This window comes from Octopus bimaculoides, chromosome 19 (assembly GCF_046866305.1).
Source record: "Octopus bimaculoides isolate indiv1 chromosome 19, ASM4686630v1, whole genome shotgun sequence".
NCBI lineage: Eukaryota > Metazoa > Mollusca > Cephalopoda > Octopoda > Octopodidae > Octopus > Octopus bimaculoides.
Window position 1 is genome coordinate 47952713 of NC_142946.1, and position 19165 is coordinate 47971877.

Below are 19165 nucleotides of genomic sequence, written 5' to 3' on the forward strand. Positions count from 1 at the left end.
CGTAATGTAATGTTTAGAAATCCTTAGAATGTGAATATAATCATTTTGCATTCAGGAAAAATTAAACTAAATAGTTCTTCTATTGCCCTGGGATCAAAACAATGGTTTTCAAATACAGGTTCCTATAAATATTTGTGAAAATAATATAGCCATTCCATTTATGCTAACATGTAAAAACATATATAAGGAATAAAACAAAAATATTTTCAAAATAATTTGCTGTATATTAACATGTAGGTGCAGATATGGCTGTGTGGTAAGAAGTTTGCTTCCCAACCACATGGTCTTGGGTTCAGTTCCACTGTATGGAACCTTGTGCAAGTGTCTTCTGTTACAGCTCCTGGTCAATGAAAGTCTTGTGAGTGGATTTGGTAGATGGAAACTGAAAGAAGCCCATTCTGTGTATGTGTGTGTGCATGTGTCATTGTGTTTGTCCTCATAACTGCTGGACAACTCATGTTGGTTTTGCTTACTTTCCTGTAACTTAGCAGTTTGTCATAGGAGACCAATAAAATAAGTTCAAGGATTAGAAAAAGAAAATACTGGGGTTGATTTGTATGACTAAACCCTTCAAGCCAGTACCCCAGAATGGCTGCAGTCTAATGACTGAAACAAGTAAAAGTTAGAAGATAAAATGTATTAATTAACAGTTTTAATTAAGTTCAACAGGAAAATATATATCAACATGTATTAACAGTTTTACTTATAAAAAAAAAAAACCCAACGATAAAATAAAAACTTACATGACTTGTTGATAGATTCTTTGGTCTTCGTTTACGCCTGGGAGGAGCAACAGGTGGATTTAGAGTGGAAGGTAACACATTCTGACTCTTTGTGTCCATTGTATTAGGAGGGGTTAAATTACGGGGTTTAGCACTTTGGATGATATCTGGTTCATTGTCTTTGGCCACTAAACTGACTATATTGTTTTTGAGACACATATCGGTAGAAGCAGCATAGTAAGGATCTTGTAGGACACCGGTGGTTGGGAACTTTTCAGGAACTGTGACGGTCATACTGATATCTGTAAAAGGATGGCCGGCAGAAGTTTGAGCAAGAGAAGAGGAAGATTGCTCTAAGAGAGGAGATGAAAGACTGAGAGGGGGAGGGCAAACGTTTTTGGACATTATATCATTGCTACTTGACTTAGAAGACAATTGTATGTTATTGATATCAAAATCAGCAGGATGTAAAGATGCTTCGGCTTTATCGGTATTGCCAGGAACATCAAAGTCTTTAAATAAATCTTCACTGTCATTCTTCAACGGGGATTTGTCTTCGGACAAGGCTTGCCGCAACAGTTCGACTTTGCGGCGTCTTCTCCTATTCTCTAGCACCTTCTTTTCGGCTTCCTATAAAAAAAATTTTTTTTTTTTAATTTTTTTAAAGACAAAATTATAATTATGGAAAATTCTCTGCAACATTACAATACATACATATCATCATCATCATCGTCGTCGTCGTCGTCGTTGTTGTTGTTGTTAAAGCATAGTTGTGTTAGGTGAGAGAGGTGGGGGGGGGGTGATTGACAGGAGTAGGGACAAGGGAAGGAGGGATAAGAAAGAAAGAGAGGGAACAATGAAGGGAAGACAAAGAAACAGTGAGAAAACAGGCTGACATACATACAAACACACACACACACACACACACACACACGCACACACACACACACACGACTCTGATATACTCTCTTACTTGTTTCAGTTGGCTTGCATAAATTCTATTTGAGGTTACATGACAAAAAAAAAAAACACTAACACAGCTGTAAGATTCTACTTAGAATTTAACTGAAATTAGATTCTCTGCCAGCTCATGTGATATAATTTCACTGTTATTAACTGTAATTAACTATAAATTCTATAAATTATAAATTACTATTAACTATAAATTCACTGTATTATACAACACTGAGTTAGTTATAAATAATAAATGTTTTCTATTTATATTGGCAAAGCAATGATGTATCCTTAACTGCATGTTAAATGGCAATTCAAATTAGAAAATTAGTTTTAAACTTGTTTCAACTTGACATTTTCTTCAGAATGCCTTTTGCACACCATTCATATCACATTATGTCTTCAAGACACTGACATCTCAATTTTGTCACAAGAGACTTTAATATAGATAATGGATTTCAAAGACCCCTTGTCTAAACAGGTCTTTCTTTACTGGTGAGTGTAAGAAAGGGAAACAAGGGAGAAGACTGGAGTGACAGTAATAAGCTTAAAAGCATCTTGTAATCAAGTATTTCAAAGCGAACAAGATTGGCCTTCTTGAGAGCATGTGTAGAGGACATTCTTCTCTATGGAGCTGAAACCTGGTCTACGAACACAAGAACTTCAAGATCACCTAGATGGTACCTACCCTAGGCTTCATGGGAGTTCAGAACATCTCATGGCATGAATACAAGACCATAAAGGAGATTTTTATGGATGCATTCCACCCATGTCCACAACTGTTATTCAACACAGGCTTTGCAGACCAATGCTATTGTACTGAATGCTATTGTAATATCAGGATGAAAACAACTCCGCTATCTTTTATCTTTTACTTGTTTCAGTCATTAGGAAAAAATCGCCAACAATCCATGTGGGGTTACATTTCTAAGGTGACCAGAAATGGAAGGAGAAAGAGAAAGTGGTTTCTGGGACACGAGTGTGTGAAGAAGGTCAGTATGTGTGTGTGTGTGTGTGTGTGTGTGTGTGTGTGTGTAGCAGTAACTGCATGTGAACGTGTGGTAGCATGTGTGCTTGTAGTAGTAACTGTGTGTGTGTGTGTGTGAGTTGTGCGTGGTTGGATCTGTGTGCATGAGTGTTAGTGTTGGCTTTCATGTTGCTGTGATAGGTCAATCATAAGTCATCAGCTGTAATGAAAGGTGTGTGAATGGGTGGATGTGGCTCTGTGTGTGTGTGTGTGTGTGTTTGCATATGTGCATAGACAGAGTGGGAATGTGTGTTTGTGTATGTGTGTGCATATACATATTGGTGCATGTGTGTGTGTCTCTTTGTGTGTCAGTCTGTCTCTCTCTCATCATCAACCTTTATATATATATATGTGTGTGTGTGTGTGTGTGTCTGTACATGCACTGGTTATTTTTTTTATACTAGTCCATTGATTAACCATTTAACCAATTAACTAACCAATTGCTTGATTAATAATTTAGTCAATCAATCAGCTCCATTTGTTAAATGAAAATACAGAAATCAAATACAAATAAGGCTGTTCATAAAATTATTAAGAAAAAAATCACTTACAAATATTTCACTTTCTTCAAGTTGTGATTTTTTATGGAGTACTTCCAACATTTTCCCTAATTCGTTATTCTCATAGCTTTTCCTGGAGTAAGAAAAAAAATAAAATAAAGAGACAATGAAGATATATGAAATGAATTTAAATTGATGTAAAGGGTATAGACTCCCTTCGGTCATGACTGACCCTGGGATTGCACCTAGAAAGTTACCCTCTGAGGCACAGGTCTGGGTAAGGTAATGGATGACGAGCAGTCCCCCCTGCATACTAACCCCCCTCTCCACGCCACTGATGTTATCCAAGGGAAAGGCAAAGGGGCCGATACAGCTTGGCACCTGTGACATGGCAACTCATTTCTACAGCTGAGTGAACTGGAGCAACGTGAAATAAAAGTGTCTTGCTCAAGAACACAACACGCAGCCCGGTCTGGGAATCAAACTCGCAACTTTACGATTGTAAGCCCGACACCCTAACCACTGAGCCACGAGCCTTAAATTGATGTAATTAGACAATAACAATAATAACAATTTAAAAAGTTTACCATATTTTCCAATGTACAAATCAAATTTTTCAGACCAAGGTTTATGATCAAAACAATGGTGGGTCAACTTAACGCAGCAGGATTTGGAAAGATATTGGTCATATTTGAATATTTACACTATATACCTGCAGTTCTCAACCACAGCTCACAGGGCTGCAAGTGGCCCCCGAGCATCCTTCCAGTGGCTCTTGATGGGCTTCCCTCTAAAAATATAATAAATTTTTCTTTCATTAACTTTACTTCTTTTGGTGCAACTCCCTAAAAAAAAAATTGAGGCTTTGCATCTGGACCAGATATTAAAATGGTTGAGAACCACAGCTATATACTTTGTTGACTGGAAAATACGGCAATCATAACCATTTAGAAAATATATTTACTGACATCATCATTGCAGGACTGTCTTCCATGATGGCATATTTTTACAGGAGCTGATAAACGAGAGGACTGTGCCAGGCTCTCCTGTCTGTTTTGGCATGGTTTTTTCAGCCAGATACCCTTCCTGACACCAACCACTTTACAGATAGACTGGATGCTTTTAACATGCACCAACACTGGTGAGGTCTGGTTTAGCATGGCTTTTATGGTTGGATACCCGACCACTTTATAGAGTGGATTGGGTGCTTTTTATGTGGCACCAGCACCAGCAAGGTCTGTTTAGGCATGATTTTTACGGTGGAGTGCCCTTCCTAACACCAACCACTTTACAGAGTGGACTGGGTGCTTTATTCATGGCACCAGCACTGGTGAGATCTGTTTTGGCATAGTTTTTATGGCTGGATGCCCTTCCTAATGCCAACCACTTTACAGAGTGGACTACATGCTTTGTATATGATACCAATACCAGCAAGGTCTGGTTTGGCATAGTTTTTATGGCTGGATGCCCTTCCTAATGCCAACCACTTTACAGAGTGGACTACATGCTTTGTATATGATACCAATACCAGCAAGGTCTGGTTTGGCATGGTTTTTATGACTGGATGCCCTTCCTAATGCCAACCATTTTACAGAGTGGGCTTTTTACATAGCACGAGAACCAGCAAGGTCTGTTTTGGCATGATTTTTATGGCAGGATGCTCTTCCTAACGTCGATCACTTTACAGAGTGGATTGGATGCTTTGTACAGGGCACCAGCATTCTATCTATAATTTGTAACCCTTTCAAAATAATATTTTATGAATCTGTTTCATTTCATATTCATTAATTTAAAAGAAAAAAACTTTGGGAAAAGATTTACAGAATTATTTGTCCATAGATGTTCCAAAGAGAAGGAAAAAAACCCAACCCAGAATAATGATATCATCAATAATATTGATTTTGTCTTGTCTATATAATACCATTCTGTCTACAACAATCAATCAATTAATCAATCAGTCAATCAATCGATCGATCAATCAACTATTGATTTAGCAGACAAAATATGGCAAGACACATGTGGGTATGGCTGTGTTGATGTGAAGTTCATTCTGTTACCATGTGGTGTCATTGTCTGGCACCTTGAACAAGTGACATTTAATGGAACCCTGGGCTGACCAATGCCTTGTGAGTGAAACTGGAAGATGGAAACTGTATGGAAGAGTGTGCATTTGTGTGCATGTGTGTGTGTTCCCGCATGTGAGAGAAAGGGAGAGAGAGAGAGAGAGTGTGTGTGTGTGTGTGCACGCGTGCATGTGAGAGAAAGGGAGGGAGAGAGAGAGAAAGGGAAAGAGAGGGAGAGAGTAAGGGAGAAAGAGAGAGAGTGTGTGTGTGTGTTTTTGCATGAAGTTTGAGCTACAAATCAGAAACATTAAGTTAGTATTTCCTGCCAACAACAAAATATCCTCTAGCCTCTCCTTTTCTGGTGATAAGTGAAATGAAAACTCTTTTGGTTGAAAAAACGGCTTTGGATTAAAAACAGAAAGGACACCTAGCTATTAAAACAAACCAAACAATCTGTCAGTAGCATGTATTCACGTTAGCAGAGAAAAACCCGACATAAAATGAATGAAATATACATCCTTGTACAAAAATATACATACACACATACTTGCGTGTGTGTGTTTCATCATTATTATTTGAAATCCTCATCATTATTATTATTATTATTATTATTATTACTACTGCTAAGGAGGTGAGCTAACAGAGTCTTTAGCACCCCAGGCAAAATGCTTAGAGAAATTACATCTACCTTTACATTCTGAGTTCAAATTCTGCCAAGGTCATCTTTGCCTTTCATCCTTTCAGGGTGAATGAAATAAGCACCAGTTGAGCACTGGGGTCCATGTAATCGACTTATTCTCTCCCCTGAAATTGCTGGCCTTGTACCAAAATTTGAAACTAATGTAATTGCCTAACCCCCTCCTCCTGTATTCAGGCCTTGCACCTATAGTAGCAAAGTTTATCATCATAAAATATTATTACCATAAACCAGAGTTGAGTCTGCTTCAGGTTAGATTCTTTCATCCTAACCAATGTACACATTACCTCTGTCGGTTTGGCAGGACAGGGCAAGAATCACTTTACTCAGTACTCAACTTTTCTATTTCTTACCCAAGAGGTTTCTGAAGCATTTCGTATTTGACACCTTTGGTTTAAATTATCAACATCATTTTAATGTCCACTCTTCCATGCTTATACGAGTTGGACAGAAGCTGTTGATGCAGATTTTCTATAGCCAGATGCCCATCATGTTTCCAACCCTCATCTATTTCCAAGTAAGGTAACCCAGTATTTTATTGAAAATTACTCTGCAATCTTTTGATGTAGTTGTAGTTAATGCTCCTGAGAGGTACATCATCATTGTCATCATCATCATCATTTAACGTCCGTTTTCCATGCTGGGATGGGTTGGACGGCTCAACAGGAGCTGACCAGCTGAAGGGCGGTTCAGGCTCCATGTCTGTTTTGGCATGCTTTCTACGGCTGGATGCCCTTCCAAATGCTAACCACTTTACAGGGTGTACTGGGTGCTTTTACGCAGCACTGGCATGGGTTGCATTTTATGGGGCACCAGCACCTATGAGCCTGCAAGATTAGGGATGCTCAGTCGGACAGAGTTGCAGGGGACAAGCCTGTATGCAAAGACACTCATGCTTTTACTTAGCTTGACATATCTTCTCAAGCACAGCAAACTGCCAGGTGTCTTAGTCCCCTGTCATCCCCTCTGAGTCCCAACATCTGTAGATCCATTCTCACTACTTTGTCCCAGGTCTACCCCTTCCACATGTTCCCTGTACAATTAGAGATCGGCACCTCTTGATGCAACTGTCTTTGTTCATACGCATTACATGACCATACAATTTAATATATTTACTGCTACTACTACAGCCTTTGTGTTTTGTTCCTTGTACAGCACAGGGCTATACTCATTAGAGCTCAGCTTCTAGACATTAAACAATAGGTTCCTACTACTTCTTCACAATTGAGTATTTGGCAACAGCAAAGACATTAAGTTCTCACAACTATTGCTTTAACAAAAAAAAAAAAAGCCATTCCACTCATGACAGCCCAGTAAAATGAATGTAATACAAAAAAAAAAAGAGAAAAAGGAAGAAAAAAAAAGGAAATCTTGCTTGTTTTACTGACATGTGAGTATATTGAGATAATTAGGTGTAGGTGGTGTGAGGAATGTTCACCAATTGTTTGTGTGGTTTTGTGTAAAACCTAATATCCATCAAAGAATTGTAATTAAATTGGTAAAATATGTAGGTGGGGTAATTTAGTTCTTTATAAAAGGTTTCAGCTAGGATGCTATCATGTTGCCTTGCAGTAATTTTGATGGGATATTTTGAATTTAAACATCTATAAATGGTATTTAGGTGTGGGTTTAAGTAACATAATTAAGACATGTGGTTTTGGTAGGACTTTGAAGAGGGTTAGCGCTTATATAATTGAAATTACTGTCTGTCTGTTTTTCTTACATTCCTCCGGTTTAATCACATGCCCATTTCTTTGTGGATGCCGTGATATCTATGTCCTGAAACACGGTGATGGCAGTGATGATGATGATGATGATGCTGGTGATGCTGATGGTGAATAATGTCTTCTGTCATTATTTTTGCCCTTCACCAAAATAAAGAGAGAATTCCACTTTTGTTTTATTTTGAAGGTGACTTGGTGAAGCCTGTGGGGGGAAATTGGTGTAATGAAGAAGCTGATGCGATGAGACTATCATCATCATCACCATCATCATTTTAATGACTATTTCTACAGGTCTGACAAGTACTCCATACTGTAGCTCTTGGACAGAGTTACAGTATAGGTAGGGGCTACCTGCTTGAGTCATGCCGACTCATAAGGGCTGGTCTCCCGGTTTCATGAGGTATATATTCCCCCATCTAGATAGAATGCTGGTCCATCACAGGATTACTCATTTTTGCCAGCTGAGTGGACTGGAGCAACGAGAAACGAAGTGTTTTGCTCAAGAACACAACACATCACCCAGTCCAAGAATTGAAACCACTATTTTATAATCACGAGTCCAACACCCTAACCACTAAGCCATGTGCTTCCACCACAGACTTACAGTATCTAATATCACCATTCTTTTTTATCTTGCATCATCTTATGTGATGGACAACATCTGGTGCTGCTCTGCTTTCTGTACCCACCCCTGCCACCATATAAGCACATATCCAGTTATTCATTTCTTTATTACTTAGTAACAGCTACAGTCCACCACATGTCCATACAGGTAAAGCCACCTCACTTATAATACAGATCATTTATGTTTTCAATGACTCATTTCTTTCTAAACTTGCATTTGCACCTGTCACGCAAGATACCATTTCACATCCAACAGGTTGTATTCACACCAGCTTCTGCAAATCTGCAATCAGAGCTCATCTTTTCCCTGTGCAACATCAAATTTCTTGAATATTTCCACTCACACTGGAAGAGAAACTCTTTCTTACCAACAAAAGCATCAATTCCATGGAATTTTAGTACCAATTTCTTGTTCTGGCAATTTACTTTGCAACACTAATTTGTCCTCAAGATGGCAGGAACTGTATTTTCTAGCAAACAATTGAAGCAGTCCGTGAAATCCAACTCACGAGAGTGTTCGTTGCTAATTTCCTCTTGTTGCTAATTACATCTTGTAGCTGATTACTTTTTCACATTTTGTTCATGCAAAACCCTGCATTTCTGCCAGTTTTCACACTTTACTCTTTTACTTGTTTCAGTCTTTTGAATGTGGCCATGCTGGAGCACCGCCTTTAGTCAAGCAAATCGACCCCAGGACATATTCTTTGGAAGCCTAGTACTTATTCCATCGGTCTCTTTTGCCGAACCGCTAAGTGACAGGGACGTAAACACACCAGCATTGGTTGTCAAGCGATGTTGGGGGGACAAACACAGACACACAAACATATACACACACATACATATATATATATATATATATATATATATATATATACATATATATATATACATATATACAACGGGCTTCTTTCAGTTTCCGTCTACCAAATCCACTCACAAGGCTTTGGTCGGCCCGAGGCTATAGTAGAAGACACTTGCCCAAGGTGCCATGCAGTGGGACTGAACCCGGAACCATGTGGTTGGTAAGCAAGCTACTTACCACACAGCCAAACTATTATTTATATCCTATCAAGGCTCTTCAGATATATTACTGAATACCACTTGCCAAATTGCACTGGGATATCATTAATTCCATTACTAATTGCACTGGGATATCATTATTCATCATCATCACCATCGTTTAATGTCCACTTTCCATGCTAGCATGGGTTGGACGATTTGACTGAGGACTGGCAAGCCAGAAAGCTACACCAGGCTCCAATCTAATCTGGCAGAGTTTCTACAGCTGGATGCCCTTCCTAACACCAACCACTCCGAGAGTGTAGTGGGTGCTTTTACGTGCCACTGGCATGAGGGCCAGTCACACGGTACTGGCAACGGCCACACTCAAAAAGGTGTTTTTTACGTGCCACCTGCACGGGAGCCAGTCCAGCGGCACTGGCAACAACCTTGCTCGAATGATTTTCTAACGTGCCACCAGCACAAGTGCTAGAAGGCAATGCTGGTAACGATTACGTTCAAATAGTGTTCCTATGTCTAAAGCTTGTATTCCAAAGAAATACAAATGTTAGATATTAAAAATGCATGTAACTCATTAAAAATGTGTTTTCTGATTAGTATGTATGTGAAATCTTCAGTAATAAAAGAATCTTGAAAATCCCATTTTGCTAAAAATACACTAAAATTGAAGTTTATAAAAATTTCCTAGACAGTGAAGATTTTTATAATTGCTTTCTATTAGTAAAAGTTACATCACAACTAATTAATAAAGCAGCTTTCTTCATTATAGTATAAATTAGCCCCTGGACTGGCTCTTGCGCGGGTGGCACATAAAATACACCATTTTGAGCATGGCCGTTGCCAGTACCACCTGACTGGCCTTCGTGCCAGTGGCACGTAAAAGCACCCACTACACTCTCAGAGTGGTTGGCGTTAGGAAGGGCATCCAGCTGTAGAAACACTGCCAGATCAGATTGAGGCCTGGTGTAGCCATCTGGTTGCACCAGTCCTCAGTCAAATTGTCCAACCCATGCTAGCATGGAAAGCGGACGTTAAACAATGATGATGATGATGATGAAACATCATATATATATATATATAACTATATATACATGTCTACATATATACATAATACCTGAGTAAGCACATAAATGCGAAACAAGGTGGGGAAAAAATAGTACTCAGATACCAGAGGTAGAGTAATATGCTTTATTATTAAGGCTGCAAAAACATCACAAAAATATCACAAAAAAAAGCTGCTACTCAGAGTTTCACGTTCCCATTTATTGGGGAATTACAACTGCCCAATGAACGGGAATGTGAAATGCTAAGTAGCAGTTTTTTGTGCTATTTTTGTGATGTTTTTACAGTTTTAATAATAAAGTATACACACACACACACACACACACACACACACACACACACACACACACACACATATATATATACATATACACACACAGACATACACATATCCATTTGTCTATCAGATAAGATGTTTACAAACTGTTAGAAAGCATGATGCTGTGGAAACGTCTGGGGATAAAATATCTTGAAAGATTTGCTGTGTTAAAACAATATATACCAGAGTGAGACGAACATCGTTGCTGCAGTGAATCATGAGAACAACAGATGTGTTTCACCTTTCTCGAGGATTGTCAATGCCATGTACTCAATTGTTACCTGCTTAAATGAAATTTGTGCTTCAGTATATAGAAAAACAGTAAATAAAACATTCACTGGTATTGTGGAAGTTTGCCAAGTTGTAGAAAAAAAAAAAAATTGATATATGCAGCTGAAACAGCATTAAGTTAAAATTGCTATCTGCGTATCATACTAAATGTATCATTAGAAGACGTGATGTTGTGCAATTGTCTGAGATAAAAAATCTCTTTCCATACATGCACAGAATCTGGTCTTTGCTTGATGTTGAATGTTTTCAGTAAGTTATAACTTGTGGCAAGACCGAAAGGCTAAAGAGAGAACCAAAGAAGAAGATATGAATGCTATATTTTCTCCGATACCTTTTTCCATTGACAGTCATCACCATCATCATCATAGTTTTAACACCTACTTTTCCATGCTTGTTTGGGTCAGACAATCTACCTATTTAAATATGAAGTAGATTTTCATCACTTTATTTGACTAATTACTGCAAATTACTGCAGTGTCCTATGTCATATACTACTACTACTACTACTACTACATCATCTTTTTCTTCTAATAAACATCCACTTTTCTATGCTTTGCATGTGTTGGATAATATTTATTGATGCATATTTTCTATGGCTGGATGCCTTTCCTGTCACCAGCCCTCAAGTGTTTCTAAGCAAGGGAATTATTCCTCTATGCCATGGCATGTTTTTGACAGAGGGCTGTTAATAACAAAATCATGATGCGTAGGTAATCGTTTTATTTTGCATATTTTCATTTGTCTTGCTTATTTTTACATTCTGGCATTTGCTGAAATTTTTTTTTTTTTTTCTTGAGAACACACTCTTCGTGGTATGGCAATTTGACATCTATCTTTAGCATATTAGGAATCCACTTTAGTTGTCATTCCTCTTATTAATTGTAATATAATTTTTAAATCTTTGGATTTTTTTCTTAATATGCTAGACCATTGGTTTAAATTGATGTTAACTGATTGATATCAATTTCTACCCTCATTATTTAATTTTATATATATATATTTATGCGCCCTTTTCAAGCCTATCCAGGCTCATGGGCCCGGTTTCCTGGTTTCTATGGCGTATGTGTCCCCCCTCCCCAGCTGGACAGTACGCCAGTCCATCGCAGCGTTACTCAAGAAACAGGAAGAAAGAGTGAAAGTTGGGGCGAAAGAGTACAAACAGGGGTCGCCACCACCCCCTGCCAGAGCCTCGTGGAGCTTTAGGTGTTTTCGCTCAATAACACACAACGCCCGGCCTGGGAATCGAAACCGTGATCCTCCGACTGCGAGTTCGCTGCCCTAACCACTGGGCCATTGCGCCTCCACACACACACATATATATATCATCATCATCGTTTAACGTCCGCTTTCCATGCTAGCATGGGTTGGACGATTTGACTGAGGACTGGTGAAACCGGATGGCAACACCAGGCTCCAGTCTGATTTGGCAGAGTTTCTACAGCTGGATGCCCTTCCTAACGCCAACCACTCAGAGAGTGTAGTGGGTGCTTTTACGTGTCACCCGCACGAAAACGGCCACGCTCGAAATGGTGTCTTTTATGTGCCACCCGCACAAGCCAGTCCAGGGGCACTGGCAACGATCTCGCTCGAAAATCCTACAGGAGCCAGTCAGGCGGTACTGGCAACGGCCACGCTCAAAATGGTGCATCTCATGTGCCACCCGCACAAGAACCAGTCCAGGGGCACTGGCAACGATCTTACTTGGCTTGCCGGGTCTTCTCACGCACAGCCCATTTCCAAAGGTCTCGGTCCGTAGTCATCGCCTCGGTGAGGCCCAATGTACGAAGGTCTTGCCTCACCACCTCAGCCCAGGTCTTCCTGGGCCTACCTCTTCCACGGGTTCCCTCAACTGTTAGGGTGTGGCACTTTTTCACGCAGCTATCCTCCTCCATTCTCACCACATGTCCATACCAGCGCAATCGTCTCTCTTGCACGCCACAACTGATGCTTCTAATGTTCAGCTTTTCTCTCAAGATACTTACACTCTGACGGGTATTCACATTGACATTACACATCCAACGGAGCATACTGGCTTCATTCCTTGCGAGCTTACGTATGTCCTCAGCAGTTACAGCCCATGTTTCACTGCCATGTAGCATGGTTGTTCGTACGCATGCGTCATACAGTCTGCCTTTTACTCTGAGTGAGAGTCCCTTTGTCGCCAGCAGGGGTAAGAGCTCTCTAAACTTTGCCCAGGCTATTCTTATTCTAGCAGCTACACTTTCAGCGCACCCACCCCCACTACTAACTTGGTCGCCCAGATAGCGGAAGCTATCGACTACCTCTAGTTTTTCACCCTGGAATGAGATAGAAGTTGTTTCCTGTTTGTTTGCAGTCTTTATTGCACCTGAACATCTGCCACAAACAAAAACTAACTTGCTAGTTAACCTGCCTTTGATGTTGCTGCACCTCTTATGTGTCCATAGCTTGCACCGGGTACATCTTATAGAGTTACTACCTACTCCTTTTCTACATACTGAGCAGGGCCATCTACCTGAAGGGGTTTGTGTTTTATCTACCTTCCTACTTATTAGGATTTTGGTTTTAGCTAGGTTGACTCTAAGGCCCTTCAATTCTAGACCTTGCTTCCACACCTGAAACTTCTCCTCTAGTTCTGATAGTGACTCCGCAATTAGGGCAAGGTCATCAGCATAGAGGAGCTCCCAGGGGCAACCTGTCTTGAACTCCTCTGTGATTGCCTGGAGGACTATGGTAAATAATAGGGGGCTGAGGACGGAACCTTGGTGGACCCCTACCTCTACCCGGAATTCATTGCTGTACTCATTTCCAACCCTCACCTTACTGGCCGCATCTCTGTACATGGCTCGCACAGCTCTCACTAGCCATTCTTCTATCCCAAGTTTCCTCATTGACCACCAGATAAGGGATCGGGGGACCCTGTCAAAGGCTTTCTCCATGTCAACGAAAGCCAGGTACAGAGGTTTATCCTTGGCTAGGTATTTCTCTTGCAACTGTCTCACTAGAAATAAGGCATCAGTAGTGCTTTTACCTGGCACGAACCCAAACTGCATCTCATCTAAATTGATTCGCTCCCTAATTAGTTGGGCTATGACCCTCTCTGTAACTTTCATAACCTGATCTAACAGCTTGATGCCTCTGTAATTATTTGTATCTAAAGCGTCCCCTTTACCTTTGTAGCAGTTGACTATGATGCTGCTACACCAGTCATAGGGTATGACTCCTTCGTGTATCACCTGGTTCGTAATACGGGTGACTAGGCTATAGCCAACACTGCCAGATATTTTGAGCATCTCTGCAGTGATTCCTGATGGGCCGGGGGCTTTCCCGGTCTTCATACTCTTAATTGCTTTATCTACCCTGGTACTATCAACTCGGATAGCTGGTCCCTCTATTGGGTCGACATAAGGCAGGCTCTCTTTCTCCCATTCATTCTCTTTATTAAGCAATCTATCGTAGTGGCATCTCCAGACCTCTTTCTTTGCATCCTCATTTAATGCAAGCGTACCATCATCCATGCGAACACATTTCTCTCCTACAACATCACTATTCTCTCTCCTACACTGTCTTGCAACCCGAAATACCTCGAGTCTTTGGTCCTCACGGCGCAGAACATTGGCAAATCTTTCCTTATCTGCTTCCCCTCTGGCTAAATAAACCTGTCGCCTAGCCTCCCTTCTGGCACATTGGTACAATTCCCTGCTACCACCGTTCTTCCAGTCCTTCCAAGCTTGTTTCTTTTGTCTAATAGCCCTGTCTACCTCCTTGTTCCACCACCACGTTACTCTGGGTTGGGAGGGGACCTTACACCACCCACAAATCTGGTCGGTGGCTTTCAACAGGTTGTCCCGCAGAAATCTCCAATTGTCTTCCACGTTGTATGATGCTATATCCCCTTCTATTTCGTTAAATGCTTCAAGTAACTTGTCTCTAAGTCTCTGTCCGTTTGCAGGGTCTTTAAGCTTCCACACCCTTCTTCTCCAAGCCTGTCTAATTCTGGGCACCCATTTTGCCTTGATCCCAAAGTCGCTAACTACTAATCTATGTTGTGGGGTACATTCTTCGCCAGGGTAGGTTTTGGCATTTATAAGCCGCCCTCTTTCCCTATTTCTGGCGAGGATGTAGTCGATTTGGCTAGAGTGTCTGCCGGAGCGGTAGGTGACTAGGTGACTGGCAGGTTTCCTGAAGTTGGTATTGCAGACTATAAGATTGGTTGCATCACAGAACTCCAGCAGTCTGGTTCCCTCCTCGTTGCGGGAACCGAAGCCATAGCCTCCATGTATGCCATATATATATGTATGCCATATATATGTATGCCATATATATATGTATGCCATGTATGCCATATATATATATATATATATATATATATATATATATATATATATATATATATATATATATATATATATATATATATATATATACTAACACTCCATTGATCTGAGTGCCCTGAATGTAGTTCTCAGGGAGATTCAATGTCATACATAGAATGTGACAAGGCTGGCCCTTGTGAATTACAGGTACAACTCATTTTTGCCAGCTGAGTGGACTGGAGTAACATGAAATAAAAGTATCTCACTCATTATCAACAGACAACCCATCATCCAACATTAAGAAAATACAGAGATCAATTGATGATACATAAATTGTTCACAGTCTCAAAAGTCTAGGGAAGTGGGATTCTTTTGTTGACCATTATTCAAATGAATATTGAAAATTCAATTAATGACGACATTTATCTAAAATATATGAAGTTAACGAACCTCTCAAAGGTGGAACTTTCTGTCTGTAATAACTGCGATGAACTTTCAGCCTCAGTTGATGTTCCCTAGTAGAGAAAAAAACAGAAATAAAATCTTTAAAAATAATTTGTGTAATCATGCAGATCCACACATATATACAACGGGCTTCTTTCAATTTCTATCTACCTCACAGGGCTTTGGTCAGCTTGGGGCTTTAGTAGAAGGCACTTGCCCAAGATGCCAAACAGTAGGACTGAAACTGGGAACCTTGTGCTTAAGATGCAGACTTCTTACCACACAGCCACACGTATAAACATTTATTAATTTTTGATCATTTTTTTGATTTCCTCTCACAGTTGCCACTTGTCTGTGCAACAAATTCAAGTTTGCAATCTGGGTTTTCTACATTTTTGGTGGGTTGGAATATTTAGTTATTCATGTGAAACAGTTACCTCAATCAGAGATAATAAGGATGTCAATTAATTATTACACCTTAGAATCAAGTGTATAGACAAAAAGACAACTATCAGTGATAATTAAATTGTGATTTGTCAGTAAAATTATTTAAATCTTTAACCCTTTAGCATTTAAATCAGCCATATCTGGCCCAAAGCTTTCTGCCTGTTTTATGTTCAAACTGGCCAGATCTGGCCTCTCACACCTACTTAACAATGTCAACAATCACATCATTGGAATCTCAAAGCTACGAGATAAGCCGTGATTAATTCAAAAAAATGTGAATAAACAAGCATTACATTTGACATAGTAATTTGAATGTTAAAGGGTTAAAAATTTAAGGACTACATGCAAGGGTCAAGAAATGGAAAATACATCACATTTCAATAAGAATATTTTAAGGTCACAGAAGAACTTTGTAAGATTTCCACGAAATACAATTCAAACATTTCTTTCTAATTGCAATAAATGAAAGTACTGCATGATAAACATTAGTTTGAATAAGTTGGTCTGAGAGAAAAATTTCCTGTCTTTTGGATGCTAGGTCAGTCCAAAAATATTTTTCCAAATAAAGTTAATAAGGGTCACAAACTTCCCTGCGTAACTTTTTAACCAATACAGAAAATACTAATTTCCTTGGGCTCTCCTTTTTTTATGATAAAGATGGTGTGAAAACCCATTCTTAATTTATGAGGATATGTATTACATTTGGCAGAATAATCTGAATACTAAATGGTTAAAATGCATTAATATGACAGATCAATAATTTGGTATTGTTGCTCATATTCATGACTGAGAACATTCAGCAAGTGATTCTAAAAATGAAGAATCATAATAGTTTTTCACACAGCAAATATTTCATAAGGATACTTACATCTTGTTTTGGCAAATCAACTGGATCAGGTGATCTGGAAATTAAAATGAAAGTTAAAATATTAAAATTACTGAAAACAAAATCAGTTAAGTAAACATTTCTTGAGAGTACTATTTTAATGACTTATATTAACTTGAATCGACAGTCATAATGCAGACCATAATCATCATCATTGTCATCATCATTTAATGTCTACTTTTCCAAGTTTGCATGCGTTGGATAGAATTCATTGAGGTAGGTTTTCTGTGGTTGGATGCTCTTCCTGTCACCAACCCTCACTTGTTTGAATGCAAATAATATAATATTTCCCCATGACAAGACATGTCTTGCAAGAAAGGAAATGAAGAAAGAAGTCACTTGCATGACAGTGACACCAGCTTAAAACTAACACGCAATGTCAAGGCAAAGAGACCGAAACATACACACAGACACACATATACATACGCACATATATAAATACACACACACATATACATGTGTATATACAGTGGCAGACTGGGTCTAAAAATATTGGTTGCCAGGAGACTAAGGAAGCCCACCTGCAACTACAAGGGGGCTCACCTGCTACTACAATGCTATCGTTTGATTTTTTTTTTTTTTTTCTGTTAAAAGTATTCTTTTTAACTGTCTACAAACATAGCCAGGCTGAAATAATTAATGCATTCTTCCAGGAGTGAATAAAAAGGTCTCAAACTTGAGGGGATGAGCCCCTTAGATACTAACATGGGCCCCCATATATGGATTCTAACATACATACATATATTACATACATACATATACACATACATATGTGCATATATACATACATACGTGCAGATATACATAAATAAATAAATACGTACGTACATACATATACATACATACATACGCACACATATATATAAATATATATATACATGCATATATATATACATATATAGAGGGTGTCATGGTAAATTGTCACCATTTTATATTTTTAATTTCGCACATGCAAATTGTTTTTGATTTTGTAGACTATACAGTATTGTAGGGTCAGTTGGGCACCGTCTGTGAGCAAAACAGTACCATGACGCAATTCACTCTGCCAGCAATTTGGAAACAACATGCTGTGTTGCTTGGCATTCATACCGGAAGCTCCAATATGAAACATTTCTGAGTGTTTGAGTGTCAATTTGAGGACAATGCAGAAAATTCAGAAAGAGTTGGACGAGTCTAATGGTGATTACAAAGGTATGGCAGCTTGGAAAACTCACTCTGATTATTCAGATAAGAAAAGATCTCCTGAATTTGTTAGTGAGACCTAGGCCAGTGTCTGAGTTTCTTATCAGGCAGGTAGTGCATGAAGGCATTCGGTATTCCTCATATACAGCTACTACCAACATGAAAGTCCTCAATGCTACATTCTTATTTGTCACCACCTGCCTACCATGACAACGCAGATATCATAATAGCACAGTGATTAAAACTTTTCCCTCAACTTATCTGTTATATATTTAAACCCTGTTGAACAGGCAAAGCTCTAAAATAAAGACCTAAGTAATCTAAGCAAAAAAATTTAAAAATCACAGAGACAATAAAAGGAATGTACTATGTGAGTCAATTGGTAGGGATTAGGCTGGCTATAGTTACATGTAGATATTGATAACAACACTTCTGCTTCGCTGTGTTAACAAACAGAATTTCATTCAAAATTTTTGGAGATTAGCAAAGTTGTACACTTTTACCATCATGAAAGCATGGAGAATCTGAAAACTAGCATTGGTTTCTAATTTTGGCACAAGGCCAGCAATTTCAGGGGAGGAGGTAAATAGATTACATCAACTCCAGTCTTCAACTGGTATACTTATTTTATCAACCCCAAAAGGATGAAAGGCAAAGTCAACATCGACAGAATTTGAACTCAGAATGTAGAGATGGACAATATACTGCTAAGAATTTTATCAAGCATGATAACAATTGAGCCAGCTTGTGGCCTTACAATCTGAAAACTAATATAGGCTTAAAATTCTGGCAAAAGGCTAGCATCATTCCTAGTGCTCAACTGGTACTTATTACATCAACTGCAAAAGGATGAAAGGCAAAGTCGACCTTGATGGAATTTGAACTTAGAACATAGACATGGACGAAAT

General features: G+C 39.1%; 1 protein-coding gene across 4 annotated transcripts in view; it reads right to left on the bottom strand.

Moving 5' to 3' along the window:
• Positions 1-19165, bottom strand: part of LOC106868358 (WD repeat-containing protein 44) — a 59950-nt gene that overhangs the window by 33252 nt on the left and 7533 nt on the right. For all 4 annotated transcript variants that reach the window (XR_016237435.1, XR_016237436.1, XM_014913573.3 and 1 more), the window contains exons 2-5: positions 17058-17091; positions 15749-15813; positions 3255-3336; positions 744-1352 (exon numbers count right to left, since the gene is read on the bottom strand). Coding sequence is in view for 2 of the 4 variants with exons in the window: in XM_014913573.3 (XP_014769059.1) it covers positions 744-1352; positions 3255-3336; positions 15749-15813; positions 17058-17091 (790 nt within the window). In the remaining 2 variants the exon portion in view is untranslated. The remainder of the gene's footprint in view (positions 1-743; positions 1353-3254; positions 3337-15748; positions 15814-17057; positions 17092-19165) is intronic.